The sequence below is a fragment of the Drosophila sulfurigaster genome, chromosome 3 (genome assembly GCF_023558435.1).
Source record: "Drosophila sulfurigaster albostrigata strain 15112-1811.04 chromosome 3, ASM2355843v2, whole genome shotgun sequence".
Classification (NCBI taxonomy): Eukaryota; Metazoa; Arthropoda; class Insecta; order Diptera; family Drosophilidae; genus Drosophila; species Drosophila sulfurigaster.
Window position 1 is genome coordinate 28415501 of NC_084883.1, and position 25623 is coordinate 28441123.

A 25623-nucleotide genomic window follows, 5' to 3' on the forward strand; every position below is an offset into this window, starting at 1 on the left:
CAACAGGATGACAGTTCATATAGTATAGTATACACACACACATACACGCACATTTAGTATATAGTATAGTATAATGTACAGATACATACTGGAAGCTATAGCAATGCCTTCAACTGTCAATTGAGTTGGCATGTTGGCAGCCTCTTGACTTGTTGTTCAATATGAAATACGCAAAAGCATGATAAGCATAAATATACGAGCCGAGACAGACAGATGGATAGCTAAAGCATATTGCCTAGTCAGCCTACTTGGGGGCGGTGGAGAAGGTCGCCTTTCTAATGCCTGGCACGTATTTTAATTGATTTGTGCGCCTTAGAAGAAGTAGCTCATTACATGACCACGTCTACAAATTGAAAAAAACTCAACCAACACAACACAAAAAGCTGAAAATAAAAATAAATCAGTTTCAAGAGTGTTTCAGGCAATGCAAACAAACAAACAAACAACAAACAAACAGCGAGGCAGGAGCAAAAGGATACTCGTGTATTTGCTCAACGAGTTTGATGTCTGATGATGATGCTCCATTTATTATTAACTTGAAATGATTTCGGGCTGGCCGCGTGTCTGTGTCTGCGTGTGTGTGTGTGTGTGTGTGTGCTAGGTGACGACGCAGCGATTGAATGCACGACTGCATCAAATGGCAACTCTCGCAGTATCTGTATCTGTGTATCTATAGATGTGTATCTGTATCTCTGTTTGTGACTCTCTCCTCTCTCTCACTCTTTGTACACACATGTGAGTTCAATTGGAAAATCGTGTGCTGCATACGCTGCTGCTACATGTTGTTGTTGTTTTTGTAAATAGCAAATTGCACACATTTCTCAGCGCAATTCGAGTCATGACAGTGTGTACACACTTTAAGATACATCTGCGCTATCCGCTGAATACCGATTGCAGATTGCAGTTCGCAGTTCGCAGATTGCAAATGCAAATGAGATGCACACACACACACGCACACACCCAAACACATTCAAACTCAAACGAACGTATATACATTTAATGATATTTAATATTAAATTTTTCGATATTATTGGAAAAAACACTTTGAGTCCGTTGTGATTGCTCTGCCAAGGACATACAAAGTGAGAGATTGAGTAACAGAATGAGATGAAGGGATGCATATATGATCACGCTTTAAGGAGCATTAAATAAATCAAATACACCTCAAAAATAAACATGCTAAAGATAAAATATTTGAAAGAATGATCTGCTTTTACTCAGCATTAAATTCAAAATAAACAAACAGCCTCATACACAAATTAAGTTAAACATTTTATTCTCTTTTTTCCTGTTTATTATTTATAAATCTAAAAAATCATTGAATTTCTTTCCCAATTTTATATTTTATAATTTTAAATTGAAGTATTAAACATATAAATTATATTTAATAATTTCAAAGACGGTTCTTCATCTTCTCCCTTCCTTTTTTTGCTATTCAAAAATTCTTGAAAATATAACTTTGCACTCTTTATTTGGATAACATCATTGATGATCTGCTGTAGCACATGTTTCCCCTTTTGGGGCACAAGCATAAATTGCGACTGCGGTTTGCAGCTATAAAAATATGTATTTTTGTTCAGCTCTTGCCACTTGACAGTCTCGCCCAAAGGCTTTTTGGAGTTGTGCTCTTCCCTTGAGCCTTAGCAAATTTATGCACACATCCTCTTAACATCGTTCTATTGCCATTTAGCCAAAGCCTGAGTGCAGTCAGCAGTCAGTTCAGCTCTTCCATGCACAGGCTCTCTCCACTCTCATTTATCAAAGTCGCTTCAAATGAAAGCGACAGTCGACAGATCAGAGAAGAGGAAAGAGACCGAGTCAAGAATTGCTTTGCAAATTTATAAATTGTAAAAGAAATGCCGCTGGAGGATGGCAACAAAAGGACAACATTTGCTTATATTTTATGCAATATGCCAACCGCGTTTTATTAAGCAAATTACGAGAAATGTGCAGAACGGGAACGATGAGCAAATCTCGACACATTTCCTCCCACCCCCCACCTCACTCTACTCTCGTGTGCTGCCCTGTCACAGCTTTAGCTACCCTTAAGACCTACTTATGACCTTGGCAAACAGCCTAACGCGCATTCTCTTAAGCAATTTAGCAAACAGACTCCACTCGAGTCGAGTCGAGTCGAGTCGCGCTGAGACTCACAGCTCTTAACGCACATTTTCATATATAAATTATTAATTTTGTATGCCCAACCACACGCATAAGCAGAGGAAGAAGGCGAAGCTGAAGGCAGCAGGTGGAGGCAGGCGGCAATGGCGAGTAAAATGCATTTTGTGCTCCATTAAATAATAAAAGCAAACGTGGCAGATAGCAGCCTCCAGATAGCAACCATATACGACGAGTATACACAATAAAAATCTTACACGAAGCGCATAAAAATAAACCAAGAGGATACCCCCAAAAAAAACAAAATACCGAAGAAGATACAAAAAAAAAAGAGAGACTTGGAATCTCAGGTCTCAGACTCGTGGCTGCTTATCTAAAGGCCAGAGTCGAAAACCCCATTGTGATTTTTAAGTTGTGTGTGCGACTGAGTGTGTGTGGAGTATGTGTGTGCTTTTAGGCGAGAGTGCATAAATAAGTAAAGAAATGCCTGTCGCTTAAGATTACATGGCAAATAAGCACAGTGCACAGGACATTTGAATGTTTGAATCTTGCCTACCGACACTCACTTACTTATTCATAGTCAGGTCTGAGTCTGTGTCTCTGTCTCTGTCTGTGTTGGTTGGCGCATAAAAATCAGCATAAACAGCAATTGTTATGGGCTGTGAATGGAACACGTTACACATTACGCACATAACACGCTGTTCAAGCGACTCGTTACTCGCTGCTCGTCACTCGTTGCTCGATGCTCGCTGCTCTCTGCTCACTGCTCGTTACTCATTTGATTAGGCCAGTCAATGACTGAGAGAGCTGTCAATCAGCAGTTGAGCTAGAGCGAAACTAGTAGACTTTAATTTGGTTATGAGAACTTGACTCGATCCCCCAGGCAAAACAGCACTTAACAGACATGCCACACTCAGGCGAAAGGGTAGAAACAAGGAAGCGGGAGCTGGGAGGTGGTTGGCGGTTACAAAACACGCACGTGTCCTTGCCAATGACAAGGGAAATTTTACAACTTTCAAGTTTAATTTGGCAGGAGTAGCAATCAAGCAAGCTGAGAGGCGGCGGCAGGCAGCAAAAAAACAACAAAACACAAAGAATAATATAACAACAGAAGCAAAAGTAAGAGCAGGTTAAGGGTTGCTTTTTTCCTGCTTAGATATATCTGTATATATATATATATATTTGGGAGAATGTGGGGCAACCCTTTCGACCTAATTGCATGGAAGTTGTTATGCTGCCAGTTAAATGTAAAAATTAAAATGTATAAAATGTATATAATTTATATTAAACTGAAACAGAAACACATGAAACTGTGAGAGACACTGAAATTGCCAGGGACTGTCAGTCAGTCAGTCAGTCAGTCATTCACTCAGTTCCACAGTCAGTCATTCAGTCAGCATTCAGCACAGAGAAAACGTAGCCTGTTTTATGAGGTGTTAAGTGGGCTTAAATTAAAACTCGAGCCTGGCAAAAGAGTGTGGGAAATGTGTTGAAATGTTTGCGTATTTGTTCAAGTTATGGCAAAATACCGACAAAACAGCGAGAGAGCAAAGTGTAAGCAGAAGCAAAACACTTAAGCGAAAAGCTTTCCCCCTGCCGGTCTCCCATCCGTACTCTTGGCAAAAAACGAGTCCAATTCAGCCGACCCCGTGCTGACACCCGACCCCAACGACAACAACAACAACAGCAACAACAGCAACAACGTTGTTCTTTCATTAGCGGCAAAGGGCACAAAAGGAGAAACTTGATTTTTGTTTGCTTTTCGCAGAGCGAAAAGGGTTCACATGTGTGCGTTATAAATTCGTATTTAATAAACTTTTGCAGAGTGACATTTTAAGTGGTGCTCTCTTTCTTGGCGGGATAGCTTAGCTCTTGCCATGATACGATTGCATCACGCTGAGTAATGTTGTATAAATGAAGCAGATACTGTTTTTAGAGCCACCCAATTGAGGCTGAAGATGTTCCTTAAGTCATCTCAATGACTTGACAATTTCGCAGTAATAACTTCATTGCGATATAACTTCATAATTATATGCGTTTGTTACGACAAGGGATTAAAGAGAAAATCTAGAAAGCTTAAATTTAATAAATAATTTAAGCAGCTTTATGCTGAAATACAATTATGATTTTCTATCTATTAGACATACATTTGTTTATAATATTTCAAGAAAAATCAAACGAATTTTATTTTTAAGTAAAGAAATAAGATTTTTTTTAATTCATATTTATTCTTTTTTACCTTACTTTATTTTCTTTGGAAGAAGTACTTTTTTGCTAGAAGTATTTTTTCTAATAATTATAGAAGTTATGTTTCTTTCTTTAACTAACGCTTAAAAAACCCTCCTTTTGAAATTTATTCAATACATTTTATATTGAAATACAATTTGTGTTGTTTTTTTTTTTACTGTATTACAAAATTGTCATTATTATAAAATATTTACTTTCTTACAAAATGTTATCATATTCCATATCAAACAATAAAATTCTATAGCTTTAAAATCTTTTCAAAAATAAAGTAAGTTCCGTTTTGTAACGCAAATTTAAAGAACCATTTCTTTACTTCACTCTCCTTTAATCTCTCCATCTTGAGTCGAAAATAATTGTGCACGTATTTGTTCATATGAAAGGAAGGAACACTTCAAGGGTGGAGTGTTGGAACCCAATAAAGCTCATTATCACGCCTGGTCACTCTTCGCTTTGCTTGACCATTGTTTGACCGTCCACATGCGTGTGCATTTGATGTCTCATTCGACAGGCAGCGATGAGATGCCATCTGAGATAGATAAACTACAATTTGAGTTCACACACCGTTACGGATTGCATTTTCTTTCTTTCCCCCACAACTGCAGGAGGAGGAAAATGCTGATTTGAGCAATTATAGATACATTAAAGTTCAGTAGGCACAAAGTAAGCTCTGTTTACTTTAGGTTGCGACACGTGTTCGCATTTTGAGCAGTCGACAGACAGCAAATTGCTTATTAAAATAATAATATGGCCAAAAATTAAACATCAGATTGCAACCCTCAAGGGATGGGAGAAGCAACTAACCCCCAAAACATTTACATATATATGTAGAGAGTAGAGACACAATTACGATTAGAAATCCACCACCACCATCACCATCACCATCACCCACGGCACATGTAGAAACTCTCAGCTGATAATGAAAACATTTGCACAACTTTCCGAGGCATTTAATGAGCGACCAGAAAGCAAAGGACACAAAAGGGATACACAGAGGCGAAAGCAGATTCAGGCAGAAATACAAGCTAGACAAGTGGAATGAAAATCTGGGGACTAGTCAAATTTTACGAGCGCATAAAAGCGACGCGTCTTAAAGTTTAAAAACAAAACAAAGCAAAGCAAAATATAAAAACCAAAGAGCAACAAAGTAAGCGAGAGAAAGAGAGATAGAGAGGTAAGCCTAAAAGTATGCTACGCTTTGATCATAAAATCATGTTGAAGTATCTAAACGCAAGTTTTGCTGCTGCTGCTGTTGCTGTGTTGAGCAGGACCCAAACTATCGACCCAAAAGGACATCGCATAGCTAGCTAAATTAAATCTAAATTAATACAATTTTTGGGTCTTTCGCTCGCATTTATTGACAGCCAGAAATTTTGCCAGATCAAAAGATGTGCCAGGACGTTTGCTTGCAAGGAATTTCACTAGAGATGTGAGTGAGATATGGTTGCTAGAGGATGTAGAGGGAGTTGAGAAGGTTTTGCTAGGAAAATGGACATGTACCAATTTTCTTCATATATCAGAGTGTACACATGAGAGTGTGTGTGTGTGTGTGTTTGTTGCTCAGAGCAAGCAATAAAATAAATGGCAATGAATGACTGAGCAAATGAATAAATGAGAGAACATTTTTGCTTTGAAATTCAAATTTCAAAAGTTGTCATGACATTGTGTTTATGACAGAGTTGGACAGAGAAAGGAAGAGTGTGTAAGAGTGAGATGGTAGGTTTTGCTACTCTCCTCTTTTGTTTTTTCGGCTGCATATTTAAAATTGAATATTTGCACGCCTTGAGCATTTGAGATTACAAAGATCTACTTCACTTATGCGCACACAAACAACCATTTTCCCATATGTCCCACTCTCTCTCTTTCTCTCTCTCTATGTGAATATATGTGTGTGTTCCTTGTTGTCATTTGCATGCGTTGGATGCGTTTTGTGCTATTTGCACTGCTCAAAGCCATTTTAAGCGGTTTATTTTTGTGTATGCTCTCTGCACACAAATTTCTCGTTATATTGAATTTAAGTAGCTGCTGGGCAAAAAACCAGCTCTTTAAGCTTTAACACTGCCCACAATTTCATTTTTAAGCCTCTCTAAGAGTGCTGCAAAAAATATCCAGTTATTGCGCATGAAGCAAACATTTTAAAGAGACATTTTTATGCATTGATTTCGGGTCAAAGAAAAATGCTTGATTAAGACACCCGCTTAACTTAAATTTCATTTGAAACAGAACCAAATTAATTCATTAATATTAACTTGGCAATCATTAACAGTTTGCTGTAAGGAATCATCAACAGCAAGAGCAACAGCAGCATTTCAATTAAAGTTTTTTCAACGCTCTCCAGAGCTCTATTTGAGCAATTCCCTTTCCGCATTTATTGTTGTTGTGTTTTTCTCTCTCTTTTCTGATTTTTAATTTCAGCTGACGCTGAAAGTCAATTGAAGTTGAAATGAGAATTGAAATGGCTAGCAATTAAAGATGATGACGCCTCTTCTTCTCGGCAGCTCTGCAGCAGCAGCAGCATCAGCATCAGAGAGGTTCACTCCGGATGTATCCTGCTTCCTGGTTCCTGTTTCCCCCAACTCTCGCCGCAGGCTCAAACACTTTGCATAACATTAAGCAGCGGTGGTTTTTGTGTTGTTATTACTGCTCTTGTTGTTGTCGATTCTTCTTTTTTTTTCTGGGGGTTCGACTGTGACTCTCTGTCTCTGTCTCTGTCTGTCAGTGTGTCTCTGTGGTCGACCGCAGCGCCATAAAATATGCACCCGGCGCTAGGGAAAATTCACACAACAAAGTGAAAGCCGACGTCGACGCTGCCGACTCTGACTCTGACGCTGTTGAAGTATGCAAAAATGAGGCGAGGCACAGAGCAAAGCGCCTAAAAGCATATTTCAATTAAGCTATCACCTTGAATTATTCTCACGAGCGTTTGCCTCATCCACCTACACACACCAATAGACTGAAAGGAGGCCAGTTTTTTTTTTTTTTTTAATTTTAATGTTTTCATTCGAGAGCTAAAGAAGCAGAATGCAAAAGGAGCCGGGGAGGATGAGGAGGAGAAGAAGGAGAATGGTAAAACCGCTCGTCAAAATTTGCATTTAAATGAGGCGCAGAGGCGACTGATGGACGGGCCCAGAATTCGGTTATAGCTATATATATATATGGTATATTGTATATGTATTTGCGCTTGTATATATAAATTCATTTTTTGGCTTTCCTTTTGGTTGGGGTAAAATTTTTATGATTGCGGTGACTGCCAAATTGTCAGTGGTTCATTTTTTTTTGGGTGTGTTTTCGCCTGGCTGCATAAAATGTAAATATTCATTAATATACACGACTGAGTGTGTGTGAGTGTGCGTGAGTGTGTGAGAGTATGGGTCAGTGAGCACATAACAATCAGTTGCCAGTTGTTAAGTTTGAGCCAAAAAAAAAAAAAATGGAAACAAGCTACGAAATTTGGCAACGCAGTTAAAGCTTAAACTCTGCAACTAATCAAAAGTTTAATTAATTAGATTTAAGCCAGACAAGCAAAGAGTCTACAAGGAGATAAGCTTGTAAATATTGAAATAGGAAGAGCTCGCCAGGAGTTGTGAAATATTTCATTATGATTTATGCAGAGATTACATATTTCATGTGATTCATATCAAGAAATGTTCTCACAAAACTATGTGGAAATTTGTAATATTTCAGATACTTATTTTTCAGATATCAACTTTTATTATAGTGATAATTTATGTTGTAAATGAAAGTGAATTTATTTACAATATGTATCATCTTCACAATAAAATTTAATATAATGGGCAAGCTATCAACATTTTTTTTATATTTAAATATATTTTCCTAAATTACTATTTGTTCTGTATTTTTGTATCTCACATATTTTGGTAAGTTTCAACAATTTGTTTATTTTAAATTTATAATAATAAGTAGACTTTTTCTGGATTTAACTTCTCTTTTAATTTCTTAAATTTTCGTATGCCTAAAAATGTATTACTAGATCTGTCCTTATCATAATTATGTTCGCAATTTTAATGAACATGAATTTTGTGTTAAACATTGGAGCAGACTTTAAGGCTGTGAATGTGATGTGTAACATAGGCATGGCAGACTTTGGGGCATGCAAAAAATTACAATTAAAAAGCAAGCGAAGCCTGCAGACAGCCAAGCGACAGGCTGCAAGTCTTCTGCCGTCTGTTGGTTGCTCTCTCTGTCTGTCTGTCTCTCTGTCTGTTGGCTATGCAAAAATGCTTACACGCTGCGTTGCCACATGCGCACGTTCGAGCAGACTCACACATACACACATACAGAGATGTGAACACATGGTATGCATGGCGTATGAGTAACACCCACCGTGAGGCATCAACTAGCAGGCGCCTCATTCATCGTCATTCTTCATCCGGTTGGTGTGCTTCGCTTGGCTTGGCCAAAAATTTTTGGCATAAATGCCATAAACAGTTTATTTAGCAACGGAAAATTAACTGCAAAATGTAGCAAGCAAGCCGGCAAACAACAGCAACAAAAAAAGAAAATACAACAACAAGGTTGCCGCAGTCAGACGACTGATGATGCTACCCAAGGCAGCAATTGCCCAACCAAAAAAAAGGCAAAAACTATACTATACTCTGAGCTGAACTCAACTCGACGCTTTATGACGTTTTACTTCATGTGCAGCTTCATAATTAAGTGGCTCCAAAGGAGGGGCAAAAAGTCGGCCCACACAACTAGCTCAAGTTGTTATTGTTGTTGTCGTTGTTGTTGTCTCCTGCACTCGAGGGAGCTTTTAGTTTTAAGCCACGTGAGAAGCATCATCGCTTTTGGGTTTGGCTCTTTAGCCATAAAAACCAGCCCCAAACGAGGTCAACTGAGGGCACTAAAATGCAGTGGATACACGTTCCACACACATAGGTAAGCGATATAAGTATATATGTTTATATATATAGCTGGGCAGTTGGGATATATACTAGATACATTTAAAGACGCACATAAAAGTGTTAGCAGCTCGTTTTCTGTACTTACTAATTTGATGGCTGGTGGTATTAATGGATGATGGCAACTTACCTGAAAGATAACATGAAAGAAACAAGAGATGAGAGAGTGTAAAACAGACAAGCATAATGTCAGAGAAAGATGTAAAAGCGAGATGGAGAGAAATGACATTAATATTAAATGTCTACGAAATGGACAGAAATTGAAGTAATTGGCTTATGTTATTAGCCAAGTCATTAGGGGGAATGCCTAATTATAGCAAAAATGTGCTCCAACAAGAATTATAACATTAATTGAAGTTCAAGTAACATTAGCATCATATTTGCAGCACTAAAATTATCATAAATTTAATAAAGTTGTAGCATTAAGTGGAATGGAGGTTACAATTAAGTTTAAGGTACTTCAAAACGGAAGTTTCCAAAAATTGACACAAGTTATTCGTGAATATTTTTAAAACAAAATAATTGGATTAGAATTCTTCTAATTATAACGTAATTAAATACTACAAATAAATTGAACTAAGAAAATCTTCGACTTAATTTTCTTATAATAAAAAAATGTATTATAAATAAAAGAGATTCAAATATTTTTTATATATATTTATTAATCATTTTATGTATTTAATAAAACGTGTTAAATTAATTGTCAACTGTTGTGAAGTATATTTTCCACATAAAATATTTTGCACCCTCGTTTCCCAGCTTAAAGGCGAGAAAGACTTTAAAAAATTGATTAAAAATCCCTTTAGCAAGCCCAAGCAAACTAGCAAAAGTTTGTTGATTGACGAATAGCAAAGGCGAGACAGAGATGGCAAAGCAAGATCCAAAAAAAAAGAAGGAAAAAAATGGAAAAGAGAGAATGTCATAAAAATTCTATTTTCGTATAAAATTTCGAAAGTAATCTAATAAATATTGATTTTCATTCGTCATCGACGACGGTGGCGACGACAACAACAACAACAACAACAACATCATCATCAATAGCTGTGGCAATAGCAGCAACAACACCAGCAGCAGCAGCAGCAGCAGCAGAAGTAGAAGCAGCAGCAACAGCTCTGAGAAGAAGGGCGCGTTGTGTAACCCTACACGTGCACACACACAGAGTGATATAAAGAGAGCCAGGACATGGCACAGGACACGACACGACAGGACAGAACAGCAACAGTGGACGACGTCGACGGACAGCGGCAGCAAAACGGGGCCAGGACACTGGAGAGACAGGCGTAGTCAATAGTCGTTATTTGATATAGTCGAAACCAACAAGCAACCCATGATGAAACGTGCCTGGGCGGCTGACCAGTGCGACCACACGCAAAGGGCACTAAGGGGGAAAGGATGGGGGGGGGGGCGGGAAAACCAGGTCGGAGGGGGCGGAAGTCGAGTCGAGTCGAGCGATCCCAAGCGCCGCTGCAAGGGATGAAATCATGCGCGCAACTCGTTTTTCGGACTGCCCAGCTGTAGGGCGGCGTGTGGACGACACACAAACACAAACACACACACACCCAAGCACACACACACACAGTTCATTCAATCATTCAAATGTCCTTTGAACTATAAAAATACATGACACTAATAAAGAAAACGAACAAATGACACGACACTCGCTCGCTCGCTCGCTCGACGTTCCCGGACCCGGTCACGATAAGCTGAAGCCAAAGACGTTTCTACAACCTACAAAAAAAAAAAAAAATAGAAGAAGAAAAAATTGCTATTTAGAGCAATTTATAAGCATACTTTGAGGCGCCTCCATGGTCACCCACACCCCAAACTCGACATTTGACATTTACGAGTGCGCCGCAGCGGAGACAGCAAACAGAGAGTGGTGGAGGACGACGGAGAAGGGAGAGGGAAGTAAGGTAAAGGAAGCTCCAAACATAGAGTAAAGAGATCCTCGAACCACATAAATTTCTGGGCTGCGCTTCCAAACGCTTTTCTGTAGCTATTTATTGCATTTTTATGTAAAATGCGCCGTGCGGTATGCTATCCGGTTTTTTTGCTTCTTCACTTTGGATACTTAGAAGGGCGACATTCCAAGAGCAACAGCAAAGTTGTTTACGAGGCAAATGCGAAGAGCGTCATACATAATACGTAAATCGAAAATGCCGCCCACGCAATGACCAAATTTACGCAATTAAAGACATTTTCGGGGGATATATTTTATGGCATACTTTATGGGCACAGGTAGATTGCTCAGATATCAAATAAATAACGAATTATTGCGCAAGGAATTTTAGCATCTTAAGTTTTTTTATACTTTGAAGAAGGCTGCCAAATCAATTCAATAAAATTGGTTTTAAAGCTGGTGCGTTAAATTGTCTTAAATTGATATTGAATTCATTACTTTAAGAAGAATTTAAATAACAAATTAATTAAGTATCTTAAGTTTGTGCACAAGACAATTAAAATAACATGATTTCAACTAAATTTTAATTTATTACTTTAATAAGAATAAAAATAACAAATTATTGCCAGAATTTCAACAACAAACTAATTTAGCATCTTTATTTCTATCTTTTATGTTCAATCTATTCACTTAGAATTGTTTTAAGGCTTGCAACTTTAACTTCCTATTGAATTCATTAGATTTATAAAAATTTCATAAGCCAGAGAAAAATATAGTAGAGAAAAGGCAAACACCTAAAGCTGTTGCCATTTGTGGTGAAACATTTTTATGCATTCGTATTCATTTCCATTGCGAATGCGACTACGAGTATTGTGTATTGCATAGTTTCTTGGTTTAATATGATTTATCAGCGCATCTGCCGAGCTCTGCACATTTTTATGGCCATATGCTGTCCTTTTTGACCCCCCTTCGCTCCATTACTTCACTCTCCATTCTCCACTCTCGACTCTCGACTCTCTATTGCCACTCTCTCCACAATCGACAAAACCACAACAACTGCAACAACATGGCACACAAATCAAAACAGCGCACAACGCCTAAAAAGCTGCTAAGGCCAAACAACACGGGGCAATAAACTACATCGAAGGCTGGACTCGGTCTCGGTCTGAGTCTGGGTCTGGCTTTTGCTTATGGGTTCTGCGCCTGGCCCATGTAATCTCTGTTGACCATAAAGATTTATAGACTATTGTGTGTGTGTCGTTCTCGGCGTCGACGTCGACGTCGACGTTGTTGCCGTCGTCGCGGTAGCCACAGCAATGAAAAGGAAACTTTTTGCAACTTAGCGCCAAACTTTATGCAATAATTTATATATATTGGGAGCACTCGCGCCTTTGCTCTATATAAAATACTAAAAAAAAAATAAGAATAAAGGAAAGAAACGCAATGCCGTCGACCTATACAAAAAGCAATACACATAATAGACGGAACAACAACAACAACGAAAACAACAGTCAAAACATAACAGTAACGCATGTAGAAAATAACCAGAAAAGCAGAGATTGCAAAATCTGTTTTGGGATAACGATTTTAAAATACCCTTTTCGATAAATGCACTTTTAAAACATTAATTAGAAAATTTTTAATGTATTTTTGTAACTTAAATTTGAAACAATTATGAACCACCGGCATTATAAAAATGTAATTTTGAAATGAGGCTCTAAATAATAACATATAGATTTGAATTTTTATTTGATATCAAATTAAAATTGCATTTGTCAAAAATGTTCCCACAATATTAAAGGACAAATATGAAATATACTTAATATAATAAAAAAATATTACATTAATACTTTTAATGGAAAATTGTTTTAAAAGAAATGCTTTTTTAATTTGCTAATTTACTGCAAACCTTAAGTGCAATAATACACTATTTTAAATGCGTCTTATCAATATTTCATATGTAAGAAATACCATGAAATTTAATTTAGCGCGGCTCTAACAATCAATTCATTACTGTTAATCAATTGCTTTCAATTAATTGTTTCACTATTGTTAACAATAACAAAAGACCAAATAAATTGCTCTTAGGATATTCTAAAGAAATTGGACGTGAAATCCGTTAATTAATTGCCGATCAGTCAGCTGCAATTGCAGTAACAAACTCAACGAAATCTTGCACAAATTCAAAGGATCTCGTGCCGAGGTGTGCTTACTATAAAAGAAAAAAAATCAAAATAAAATAAACTGTAGCAGACCATGCGGCGATTCCGGTGCGATAAAAAATTAAAAAGTTGCTCCTTCGATACCCCTAAGCGGTGCAAATAGTCGAAGGAGTGAAGGGAAAACAAGAGCGGGACTTGCACGCGAGCGCGCCAAGTGTAAAAGAAAAACTTTTCAATGAGTTTTTCCTGTCGGCGTCGGCGTCGCCGTCGTTGTCGGTTATGAGCCTTCAACATGCCCACAGAAACCCCTTGTGTTATTGTTGTTTGCGTTTTAAATAGACTGAAGTGTTGTTGTTGCTATTATGATTGTTGTTATTGTTGCCGCTGTTGCTGCTACTGCTGCTGTTGCCGGTTGCAGGCATTGTCTGAAGTGCGTTTCGGTTTGCTACTTTCGCCTCATTGTTGTGCTTGCTGCGATGCTTGGATGCTGCAAGCGGGTCGCAGCGTTGTAAAATCAATCGATAGTTAATGGAAAATCGTTATTAATGAAAAATTTCTCGCCCCCCAACCACGCCCCGTCGCCGACAGCAATCGAGCGTGCAGCGAGCCATGGCAAAATGCTTGATAAAGTGCAGAGCGTAATAAAAGAAAAAACAGAATGGGTAAGGGAGAAAAGCAAAATGGAAAGCGCCACATTTAAGTAGCAAACTTCCCGGGCATATTTTCTTATTTCTTTTTTTTTTTTGTTTGCGTTTGTTCGTAATTTCATTTGAGTGCGAAAAGTTGCACGCACATAAAAAAAAAAGTGAAGCCGAAGCCGAAGCCGGGGACAAAACGAGAGGCGAAAAACACTTTTTTGTGTTGCATATTTCGCGGCGCATAAATATTTTATGCATGCAGGCAACAAAAGCGTCATCAAAACGCACACACAAACACAGACACACAATAGGAAGACTTGCGAGAGTTTTGTCTGTGTCTCTGAATGTTTGTTTGCCTGTTTATGTTTGGATGCTTTCAAGGCGCATTTGCACCTCTACAATAAGCAAAAGTTTTTTTTGGGGGCCAATTTATAATGCTAGCTTCGCTTTTGCATTGTCGCGTCGCTTCGCTGATTGAGGGGTTTTAAAAAAGTTTCGGTTCAATAGAGACAACAAAAGTTTAATGACAGTTTAAGTTGTTTAATAGTGGCAAACGTTGCCTCAAGTTATGCACAATTTTAAATGGTAAACACAATGCGAAGTTAATGCAAAACATTTTGCTGTGTGTTCTGCAAAACGTTTTCAAGTCGAATACATTTCGAGGAATCTTTTTCGCTTTAGTTGTAACTTTACAAAATTATCAAAAGATAAAGTAAAGTAGCAAATTTCCATTAAGTTGAAAAGGTTTTAAGAGACTTCTTTAAAGTAGTAGTTTCTTCAAGAGATTATCTAAAGTTGTGCTACAAAATTTATAAGGTTATCAAGTAAAATGATCAACAAAAAGTGTGTAAATAAGCTCAATTTCCTTAGATTTAAAAGTGATAAAATTTAAAAGTTTTATAGATTCAACTCTAGTTGAAAAAGTCTTATAATCAATTCATCTAGCGTTTCGAATTGTAAGTGAAATGTAGCCGAATGAGATTTAAGTACGCACATGTGATAAATGCATTATTTGCTCATAAAAAAAGGCTCAACGCAATGCAATTTTAGTTTAGATTCGAGTAATGTTTATAGTTGGGTCACGCAGCCTTTTATGATCATTGCCAAATGCCATAAATAAACAGAGGAAAGTGGGAAAGCAGTGAAAGGAGGAAAAGCCGGCCGGCTGCCCACAGGGGCGAAAGCAACCATCAAATGTACCAACTTTTAACGTTTTTGTAATCACATGAGGAACAAAAATGCGTTGCATACTTTTCGGCTGCTGATGCTGATGCTGATTTATTGCAACAACAAAGTTTATCATGCATATTTTATGCGTGTAAATGTTGCCGTCATAAAATGTCTTAAAGACTCAACTGCCGCCCATATCCATATCCATATATGCGAGAGAGAGAGAGTCGAAGAACCCATCGTGGTTTTGTAATCCCAACGTTTCAGCCTTAATGTGCGTGTGTGTGTACGTGGTCGAAAGAAAATCGTGGCCGGCTTTTTATGCGTACGAGTTGTAATAGCAGCCAATAAAGCGGGCATTCAATGCAGCAAATTGGCATTTTATTAGCGTTCTCCCTTCTAGCAGGAAGTGAGTATACTCACATCTACAATATATGCGAGTATATTCATTCCGAACTAATTTGCGCGCGCATCTAAAGTCTGCTTCATGTCATAATGTGTGCGTTGAAAACTTTTAACAAACAACAAAATACCAGTCAAAGGCAGCCACATAACACAGCGCAATACGATAAAACACGATGCGAACGCAACGCAACGCAACACGACACGACACTCGTTCGCTCGCTCTCTGCATCGATCGATACATTTTTAGCTAAAAGGATGTCGTCCCAAGTTGTCCTTAGGGGAAAAGGGCAGAAGGGGCTGCGTTTTGAGGTCGTCGCCATGCCGCGTCCGCTTTCGCGTCACATCTAAGGCATAACTCAAAGTTTACTCAAGTTACTTGCGCCCAACGACAAGACACAAAACTTTGTACTTTACATCATTAAAAAGTTTCATTCTTTCTTTGCGTTCTGTTCTCTCAACGCTTCTTTCAGCTCGCTATTGCTTTTGCTTTCAGCTGCTGCGACTGCTTAGCTTTCTTCCCTTTCTTCCCTTTCATTCTTTCTTTCTACTAAAAACCAACTTTCAATCTAAGTACATCTATAGACTGGGTTAAGCACTGACTGCAACTTTGCCTTCGCATTCGCCTTCGCATCAGCTTAGCAATTGACAGTTCGCCATCAATCCGGACATGGCTAAAGGGCAAAAGAATTGCTTAATTTGTGCGTTTTGTAGCAATTAAAGTAAAAGTATGGCAAAGATACCTTACAACTTTTTCTTAATAATTGTCTTGAGAATACAGCTCATTATGTGGCAGGTAAAATTTATGATGGCCAAATGATTTTACATTCATTTTAAGGCTTAACTTTCGTTGAGAAATGAGTTGTCATAAGGAAGCTAATTTGGATTTGAAAGTAAATAAGAAGATAAATTTAAAAGATTGATATTTATTTGTCCAAGTGAAATGCTCAAAAAGTGGTTGAAGTAAATATGAAATATAATTAAATAAATTCTCTACTTTTTGAGTAATTTTGTAATTAAAACTAAAGTATAACTTATAATTGTTCATCAAAAGGTCAACACTGAGATGCATGAACTATAAATTATGACTAATTATATGAAGCACTCTCGGGTTGGGCTATCAACATTTTTGTGAGATATTTGAAGCACGCGTGAAATAACGAAAGCAACAACAAAAGCCCGTGTGCAACAAAGAAATGCAACAAAATGTGGCATATAGTACACACACACACACACTTAGGTGCTGCTGTCATCGTGTTAAAATCGTGTAATAAACGTGCGCATAATAGAAAATCCAACAAGGAGCGAACACAAGTAAAAGGGCTGAAGGGCTGATAAGAAGGGAAGCTTTCGGTTGTAAAAGGGTTGTGTGTGTGTGTGTGTGTGGATGCCAGACACCCGCAGCAACTAGCACAAATAAATAGTTGCAATGCTCCAGTTGCTCAGCGCCTCGTTCTGGTTGGTTGTCCTGCCGGCGCCGGCTCCTCAACGTCCTGCCGCCGCAGCCGTCGCCGTTGTCGGTTGCCGCTGCAGCAGCAGCTGGTGGTGGTGGTGGTGGTGCTTCCAGTGCCCATGCGCATGGAAAATAGTTACACAAACTTGCACAAAAAAAGGAGAAAAAAAAGAGGAAAAACAACAAGAATAGGAGGGAAAATAAAATAAAAGGCACAAAAAATTGTGTAGGGAGTTTTGCGAGCCGACTCGTCGGCCGACAACGACGAGGACTAGGACAACGATGACGACGACGACGACGACGACGACGACTATGTCGAGCCTTAGGAGGAGTCGAGTGGTTTGGAGTGGAAAGTGGAGGAGGAGGAGCTACTGAATGAATTGTGCATTGTCCAGCTGCAGGATTTGCATGCAACTTGCTGGACATTCACATGTGACATGCCTGCTCCCCTCCTCCCACTTATACTTCCCCTACGTGCAACAGTGGCAGTTATTAAGCACTTTTTCTACACATCTAGCAGCGCTCTATGAATTACTTGGTGCCCCCGGTGCCACACGACACGCAACGCTGAGCACAAGTCGGCGTATTAGTGACGATTTAGCGGCATCAAGAGCAAGAGAAGGGGAGTTGGGGGGCACACTGTGGAGTTAGTTGCAAGAGGCGACAGTGCGTGTGCGTGTAGCGTTAAATTAAGGCAGTTGAGCTTTTGCAGTGATTGCAACACTGCACACAATGCACGATGCACGAGGTAAACAATGTGAGAAGTGCAGAGAGAGGTGATGTTGGCAAATTGAAAAGGGCATGAGAATGTGAGAATTGTGTGAATGTGTGTGCGTGCGTGGCATACATGATGAGAAATAGTTTCATTAATAGCACATGCATAGAAGAGACAAGGATTTAACTTGAGTTTTTTTTTCTAGATTTAGCAGACTTTATGAAAAGGTAACTAAAAAAGATTTTTATAATAATTAAACCTCTGACAAGTTTTGGTTAAGAAATATAAGATCACAAGATTTAAATATAGAATATATATGAATAAGATGATGAAATCGATAGAATGAAGAAATAATATCTAAATAAGCTTACTATTTCCTATTTATTTTATTAAACACTAAATATCTGTAAGTACTGAATAGTTGAATGCGAATGAAATATTTCTATTTAGAAAACTTAAGAATGTGTTTTATTTTAGTATTATAGATACTATTTGAACAGAATATTATATGGTTTGAAGAGAATAGTTTTATTTTAAAATGTATATATTTTAAATGAAATATTCTTTTATTCTACGAAGTATTCCTTAATAAATATTTTCTAAATCTTGATAATCTTATATCGTTCTCATTCCATTTGCTAGTTGCTGCAACCCAATCAAATCCTTAGCTAACACACAATATATTGCCAATCAATAGACTAGTATCTCGACCAGATTTCAAATTCTCCTCTGCCTCACCCCTCGCTATCATCTACTTGCTGTATTCGCTCATATGCAGAAATCTTTGAACAAGTTTACGGCCATACAAAGTGCATATCCGAATAGTTTCCTTCTAATGTAGTCTCCATCCACCCCAAAAAAAAAAAGCGAGGAAGCAAAAACTTGAAATAACTCAGAAATGCTGCTAAGCTATCCTTGCACCGTCGTTTGTCCTCACCCCCGTCTCTATCCCTGCGGCAGCCCCTTATGCAGTTGCAACAACTTCAGCTACATTAGACGCTGCCACTTCAATGCGCATTCGAGTTTTTGAGTTGAATTTTTCTATTTTCGGTGCAAAAATACAAAAGCACGAAACGGATCTTCTTCTATCGCCCTCCCCACAGCCTTTCAGCATTTGCTTTCTATTTTCAATAGACGTCGTCGTCAGTTGCCAGTTGTTGCTGCTGCTGCTGCTGCTGCTGTTGCAATGTTGCTCGCCGACAAACAATAAAAATGATGCGTTGTATTGCGCGCTGCTGCTGTCCACACCCCACACCCCAACTCAAAAAAAGCGAAGAGTCGACGCCATTCTTCGCTCCTTGCCACGCTCTGTTTGGACATATGCTATGTGCTATGTGGCACGGCTAGCAGGCAGGCAGTTCGCATATGTTGCAAGTTGCAACATTCGCCGTGGTTCTTTGGCATGACGCGTTGCCCCGGCCGCCCAAATCGCCCATTGATATTGATGAAAACGACGTCCAGTTACAGTTCGTTGGCTTTTCCAGCATTTTTCAAGGGAAAAACTGCCAAAGTGCAATAGCAACAAGCGCAGCTGAGACTGGGAAAATGGAAACTGGGAACTGATGCTGAAATTTGCCAACTGACATGGGCACGGGGTGAGGAAAGTGCGGGTGACGGGTGGTGGGTGATGCAGGTGGTTGCAGATGCCACTGGTGCGATATGCAAATGCCATACATTTTGTCAAAGCATAAAGATGATGTCGGAGTGTATAAAAAATAGATGACGCATGTATCTTTGCTGTTTGCAGCTACCAGATACAGTTCGACATAGACAGCGAGACACCCACACACACACACACACACATATAAAGTAATGCATATGCATCATTTATATGTGAGTGTAACGATAGTCGAAAGACCCGAGTAGTTAAAGATTGAAGATTTAGGCAGATTTGCATACGTTCAACAAGCAGAATATTCAATGTGTTGTGCTCGACAGAAAAGTGAAGAAAATTGATAAATATGGGATATATATTTCTTCATTAATTCTAATAAAATTCTACATCTTCCTTCTAAAAGATTAAAGCGGAAACTTTCCACAACCTTTTGCTTTAACAACTTCCCCCTTAAGTTATTGCTCACGTACTATTGGGGGACTCCCCTTATTAGCACGCGTTCAACCTGAATTAATAGAAGTTGAAGTTAGTGCTTGAAAGCCAAAACAAGCTAACGACACTATCAACAAACCCCACAACACCAATTTGGTAGAATATTGTGCCAAGCATGGCACTTCACTACCTAATAAGTCTCAATTAAATGTACATAAAGTATAACACCTTGTAGCATTTGCATGTGACCGAAGCACCCCCATCCACAACTGAGTCACCCTACTAGAAAACAATGTTCATGCACTGTGCGAACCTCTTTGCTTGAACAACAACAACTACAATAACAGCGATGGCGACATGGACTTGAACTATAATAAAGTTTGGCACGCAAGCCTTTAAAAAAAGGCAATGCCAACAACATTGACAACAATAACAACAGCAACGCACTTTTCGTCAAGTGCAAGAATAATAACAACAACAGTGAAAGCAGCAACAATACAAATATTGGCGCCACTCATAAAACACCTGCGCAGCCAGCGTTAGAGTGGGACAGCGATAGAGCCCGTGATGACGATAGTGTGTTTGTGTGTGCGGAAGAGTGGGAGGTACACACTGTCTGTCTGTCTGCCTGACATTGTCAATGGCATTTGCCTTCGTTTGTTTTGGCGCGTTTTTCTTAGTTTTTGCGCCTCGCATACACAGTTGTGCTGTCGCTCCCACTCACACTCACGCTCCCCCTTTCAGTGCTGCGCTCCCGTTCTCGCTCACACTATACTCTTCTGCATTTCAATTAAATGCTTTTCGGGTTTCACCCAACTTCCCTTGCTTCACCCTCTTTTTCTTTGCATGCGTGCGTTTCAAGTGCTTTTTCTGTTGCTTTCTGGCTGCTTCCTGTCGTAAATAAAATGAATTTCGCTTTTGGCAACCCCAGCAACAACTACAACAACTACAACAACTACAACAACAACAATGAGAGAGCAACCTTTGCAGCGCAAGCAAGCAACAACAATTTCCCACACACATTACATTGGCAACCTTAATGAATACGACATTATTTTTTATGAGCTGTCAAACACTATTTTCCATACACTTCGTTGTCGTCGTTCTCATCGTTTGCTCCTTCTTCGTGTACTCGCCTGTTCGAGTTTCCTTTTACCATTTTATTTATCGCCACCCACCGTGTTCTCCCTGTACTCCCCCCTTTTCGCACAGTTTTTCACGTCGTCTTTTGTGCGTGTGTGTGTGGTTATTGTTATTATTTATATTATTTTTGATAAATGTATTTGGGAAATTTGTATTTTATTGGTTGTTTATCGACAATTAGCGGTTTGTTTGGCTTTGTCACCCCTCCCTTCCCCTTTTCAGAGCGCACGTCCCATAAGAAAAAAGTTTGCCTCGCATGTAAATGTGTAAATATTTCCTTTTTTGTTGGCAAAACATAATTTTGTTGATTTATTGGCCAAGCCAAGAAAAATACACTTCGCTGCCATTAGGATGGATCTGCCTAATCAATTATTGCTGAACTCTAAGGGACTGAGCGGAGTCCAAGTTAATTACTTTGTGCCAGTTTCGTAATTGACAACTTACATGTTAAATACAATAGAATATCTAATTGCAAGTAAAAACAGCAATATTAAAAGTGTTTTATATCAATTTCTTAGTACAAAATAATTAATATGTCGTCAAAGCAGCTTGTTCTTAAAGAGATCGCCAATTGTAACGTCAGTAAGTGAAGGCTAATTTGTGCATGTCTATCTGCGCTTTTCGCTCAAGCAAGCTACGCTTAGTTAGCACAGCTGTCGTACTGCTCTAACATTAGTTTTTAACGTTATACCCCATACCGAACTATAGCACCTACCTTGTCGGTTCCCATTATAAGACTTACTGTGTGTCAAGTAAGCTGCGCTTAGTTAACTATGTTGCTGATCTGCTCTAACATCAGTGTCCAATTACAGCCTCACACCCAATTATAATGGCTGACTTGTTAGTCGCCATAAGAAGTGTTGTTTTGTGAGCAATAAAAGCATTTGCCATTAAATGATGAGTTTGCACAAATCGATTTCAATCATTAAATAAACATTATTTTAAAATAAATACTCAACGAACAGCCATTTGAAACTTTCAACAAATCACTATCGAAATAAAATAAGCAGCAAGTAAATAAAAAATTAATGGCATACTATAAATAGATTATATTGACTCTGAAAATTTGTGTTAAATCGCTTTTGATTGACCTCCTAAGCTAAAGTGAACTGATCCCTTATAATAACTGAACATCACATGTGCGAAAAATTGAGCATATAAAAGAGTAGTAAATATGGAATATTCAGATTTGCAGCAAGCATTTTGTAGTGCCACATAAATAAACGGCAATTTATTGTTCAGGGAAAACTGAGGAAGGGGGAAAACAACAAATGAAACCAAAGCAAACCAATCCAAATAAAAAAGGCCACTTTATGCGGTTTTGCACTTTGGCAAAGCCATTAAAAATTATGCTTGGCGAAAAATATATACTAAAAATGGGTAAAAACGCTGCCAGATGCAGTAAGAAAATATACACAGAGAGAGAGCGAGGCGCAGTGACTAAGTGCGTGAGAGCAAAAGAGAGAGAGCGAGAGAGAGAGCGTGTGTGTGTGTTAAAGTCTGATGATAGAGCATCTGGAAAATTTGTACACATGACGCACGCAGCTGCTGGTCAGAAAAATTTGCGCTTTTGTTTACATTTGTGCAGCTATTTTTGAAGCGCTGTGGCAATAAACAAAACCAAACAAAACAATAGAGAACAAATCGAGTAGCAAACGGCAAGCGGCAAACAGCAAAACGATAAATGCAAAAGGTCATAAAAATATATAAGAAATAATATATATAGTATATATACTACACAGATACTTACTATATACGTGATACATATGTAAGCTACAAAAGTTTTTGTCGGCGCGCCTAATGAGCTGTGCAGCTTTTTGAAGTTGCCTCATTAGGCGATCGAAATTGGGCAGCAGCCAAGAGAGAATAATCGAAATCGAAATCAATCGATAGCCCAAATGGAAGACCCACAATTAAGGCAGCCATAGATAAAACTAGACAGCACTGAAGTGTTGGGTGACGTGTGGGGGTGCTGTGGACGATACGCTCGAGGGTGTGTGTTAATCACGCAAGTAATTTGAATGCCGCGCTCTACGGTGACGCGATAAGAGGGAAGGCAGGCGAGCGCCCAGAGGGGTGAGTTTTTCCAGTCGAGCACAAAGCATAATCAACGCTAAACATGCTAAGCAAAACAAAGAGAGACGTCTAAGGGTAAAGCGAATTGTCCCCGGCGAGAGTTCAGCGGGTTGAACTGAACTTCTTTTGCCGTATGGCAACAACTATCGCTCGGAAAAATGTTGGAACTGTTAACAAAGCTATAAAAATGTCACCTCCACAAACACACACACATACACACCGAACGAAATGAGTCGCGTGGCCAACGAATTAATAAAAACTGGAAATAATTTACTATTCAATATAAGGGAATGTCACTCAACTTTCATATTATATTACTATATTATATATTGTGATGGATTTCTGTTCGCACAGTTTGTTAGTTTGGAAATTTTGAAAGTATTTGCATTTTGTCATAAAGATAAAGAAAGCAGGGTAGGAAAATATTTACGACAAGAAGTGTTTTCATTATTTTTGAATACTAATTCACTATACAAATTATAATAAAATAAGGAGAGAAGACTTACAAGGTGTCATCCCCTGAACCTTTAAAGAGCAATAATATATATATAAAATGACATATATTTAAATGACATATTTGGAATGTAAATCTTTTCCTATGAAAAGATGTCTTCAAATGTGTCATCCATTGAAACTTTTAATACGAATCATCCTATAATATAATTTTCTATTGAAATGTGCATAGTGTAAATAATGAATTTACATACAATTTTTATGACTCAAACAAATTTCTATTATTCTGGAAATGTAAAACAAGATTGATTTGTCATATGTGTATCCGAAAAATGGCTGAGAAATAGGAATAAATTTTATATATACCTATTGTATGAGAAACTATCTTAAGTACATAAATAATTTAAAAATATATACAAAAATGTTCATTTGGTTATTCAAACTGCAACAAACTTAAATTGCAAGCATGTAAAGCAGTTATAGAACACAGTAATGATAGATCTTAAATTTCAACTAGTTTAACTACAGCTCTGTGCATTTCCGCTTCGGGCTTTCCATAAACTAACTTTGTCCTTTAGCTGAGGCGTAGTTACGGTGGGCACCACAACAATTATGCACACCATTTAGCGTAACCTTTCATAATTGCCAGCACTCCAAGGAATCGCCCTTGAAGTGAGTTTCGTTAGCTTAGCACTAATCGCTGGTTACCTGGCCAAGACTAGGGACTGGGGAGACTTGAGACTCGGGACTTGAGGCTCGAGGCTCGAGACTTCATTGTCTGCGGTCCTTGGGCATAATTTGCCTGTTGACATACCTGGTTGTCCCCATCCACCTGGGGCGCGTCAACAGTTGCTGTCACAATCACACACTCGAGAACAAAGACTGGCGAACGATTTCCTGTCCTGTTCCATGGCATGAAAAGTGTGTTGCCACCGTACGATTAAATTACATGCCCAGCAAATTACTTGAGAAAACAAAACGACAGGCAAAAACGCCTTGGCATATGCAACAATAATAATAACGGGTTTGTGGTCGTTGTTATTTCGTTGTTATGCTTTGACTTCTGTTTTGTAAGCCGCCATCGTCATGTGGCATTTACATATTATTAGAGCTTCAGCGCAGCTCTCGCCGCCTGGGGCATAAATATTGAAAAGCGCCAACGCCTTTTGTTGCCTGGGTAATTGCCTAAGTCGGCAAATTGCCTGGCTAATAAACATAAATATTGTAGCAAGGCTTCATTCTCTCTTTCTCTCCCATTCGCATGAAAATGTGGCAAGGATTACGATATGAAATTAAAACTTTGTATTGCGCTTTGCTTCAATTGCTTCGAAAAGAAAGGCTCACAAGATAGTAGACAAGTTATGGCAGTGAAGCCTTCTTTTCACTGGGCTAATTAAAAGCTTAATTGGAGAATGTGAAAATTAGCATGGGAGCTAAGCAAAGGTGAAATCGCAATGATATGAGTACAAAGAGCTCTATCATTAGGCCAGAGTGTGGCAGGATTATTTAAAGTAACGAGAAGTGTAGGAAAAGATTCCTAGAATTTTTTTAGAGATGTACAGAAAAGTTTAGAATCTAGAGCATTTTATTGATTATATCAAATAAGGGCACACAAGATTTCTTTAACTAGATCCTACACTTTTAATATTTAAATATTTAAAAATGGTTACTAAGTTTTTATAATCTATGCTTAATTCTCAATAAAAATGTTAACTTTTTCAAAATATAGTGGTCTGTTAGAATTGGGAACTAAAACAATTTTTAATTAGATCATTTACTATTACAAAATTCGGAAAAGGTCTTGTTTAATACGTTTAATCCTTAATTGCTATCAGAATTTTAGGTACATTATGAATTTTTTTTTTTTAGCAAACAGTAATTTATAAAAATTAAATACTAAGAATGTACTTTCAGCACATTTTTATAACTTTTTAAAAAGAAATAGTTTTTTTAGAATTTAAGATAAGGAATAATATTTTCAGTTTGCATAAACGATAGAACATGGAAATATTGAAGTCAAAATTTCCCTAAGAAGTCGTGTGAAAAGTTTTTCAAAGAAACCCGAACAACAATAAGAATGCCTGCAACTCCGATATCTCCATTTGCATTGATAGAAACTTTTTTATGCAGTGCTGGAGTTCATATCAACTTTACGATAATTTCAGTTGCTGCTGAATTTT

General features: G+C 38.2%; 1 protein-coding gene across 11 annotated transcripts in view; it reads right to left on the minus strand.

Annotated features, from left to right (window-relative positions):
- The window catches only part of LOC133844417 (CUGBP Elav-like family member 4), a 171050-nt gene that overhangs the window by 139668 nt on the left and 5759 nt on the right, over positions 1–25623 (minus strand). For 2 of the 11 annotated variants that reach the window (XM_062278380.1, XM_062278377.1), the window contains exon 3: positions 9373–9414. The exons of the other annotated variants lie outside the window; for them this stretch is intronic. In XM_062278380.1, coding sequence (XP_062134364.1) covers positions 9373–9414 — 42 coding nt within the window. The remainder of the gene's footprint in view (positions 1–9372; positions 9415–25623) is intronic. 11 annotated transcript variants of the gene reach the window in all.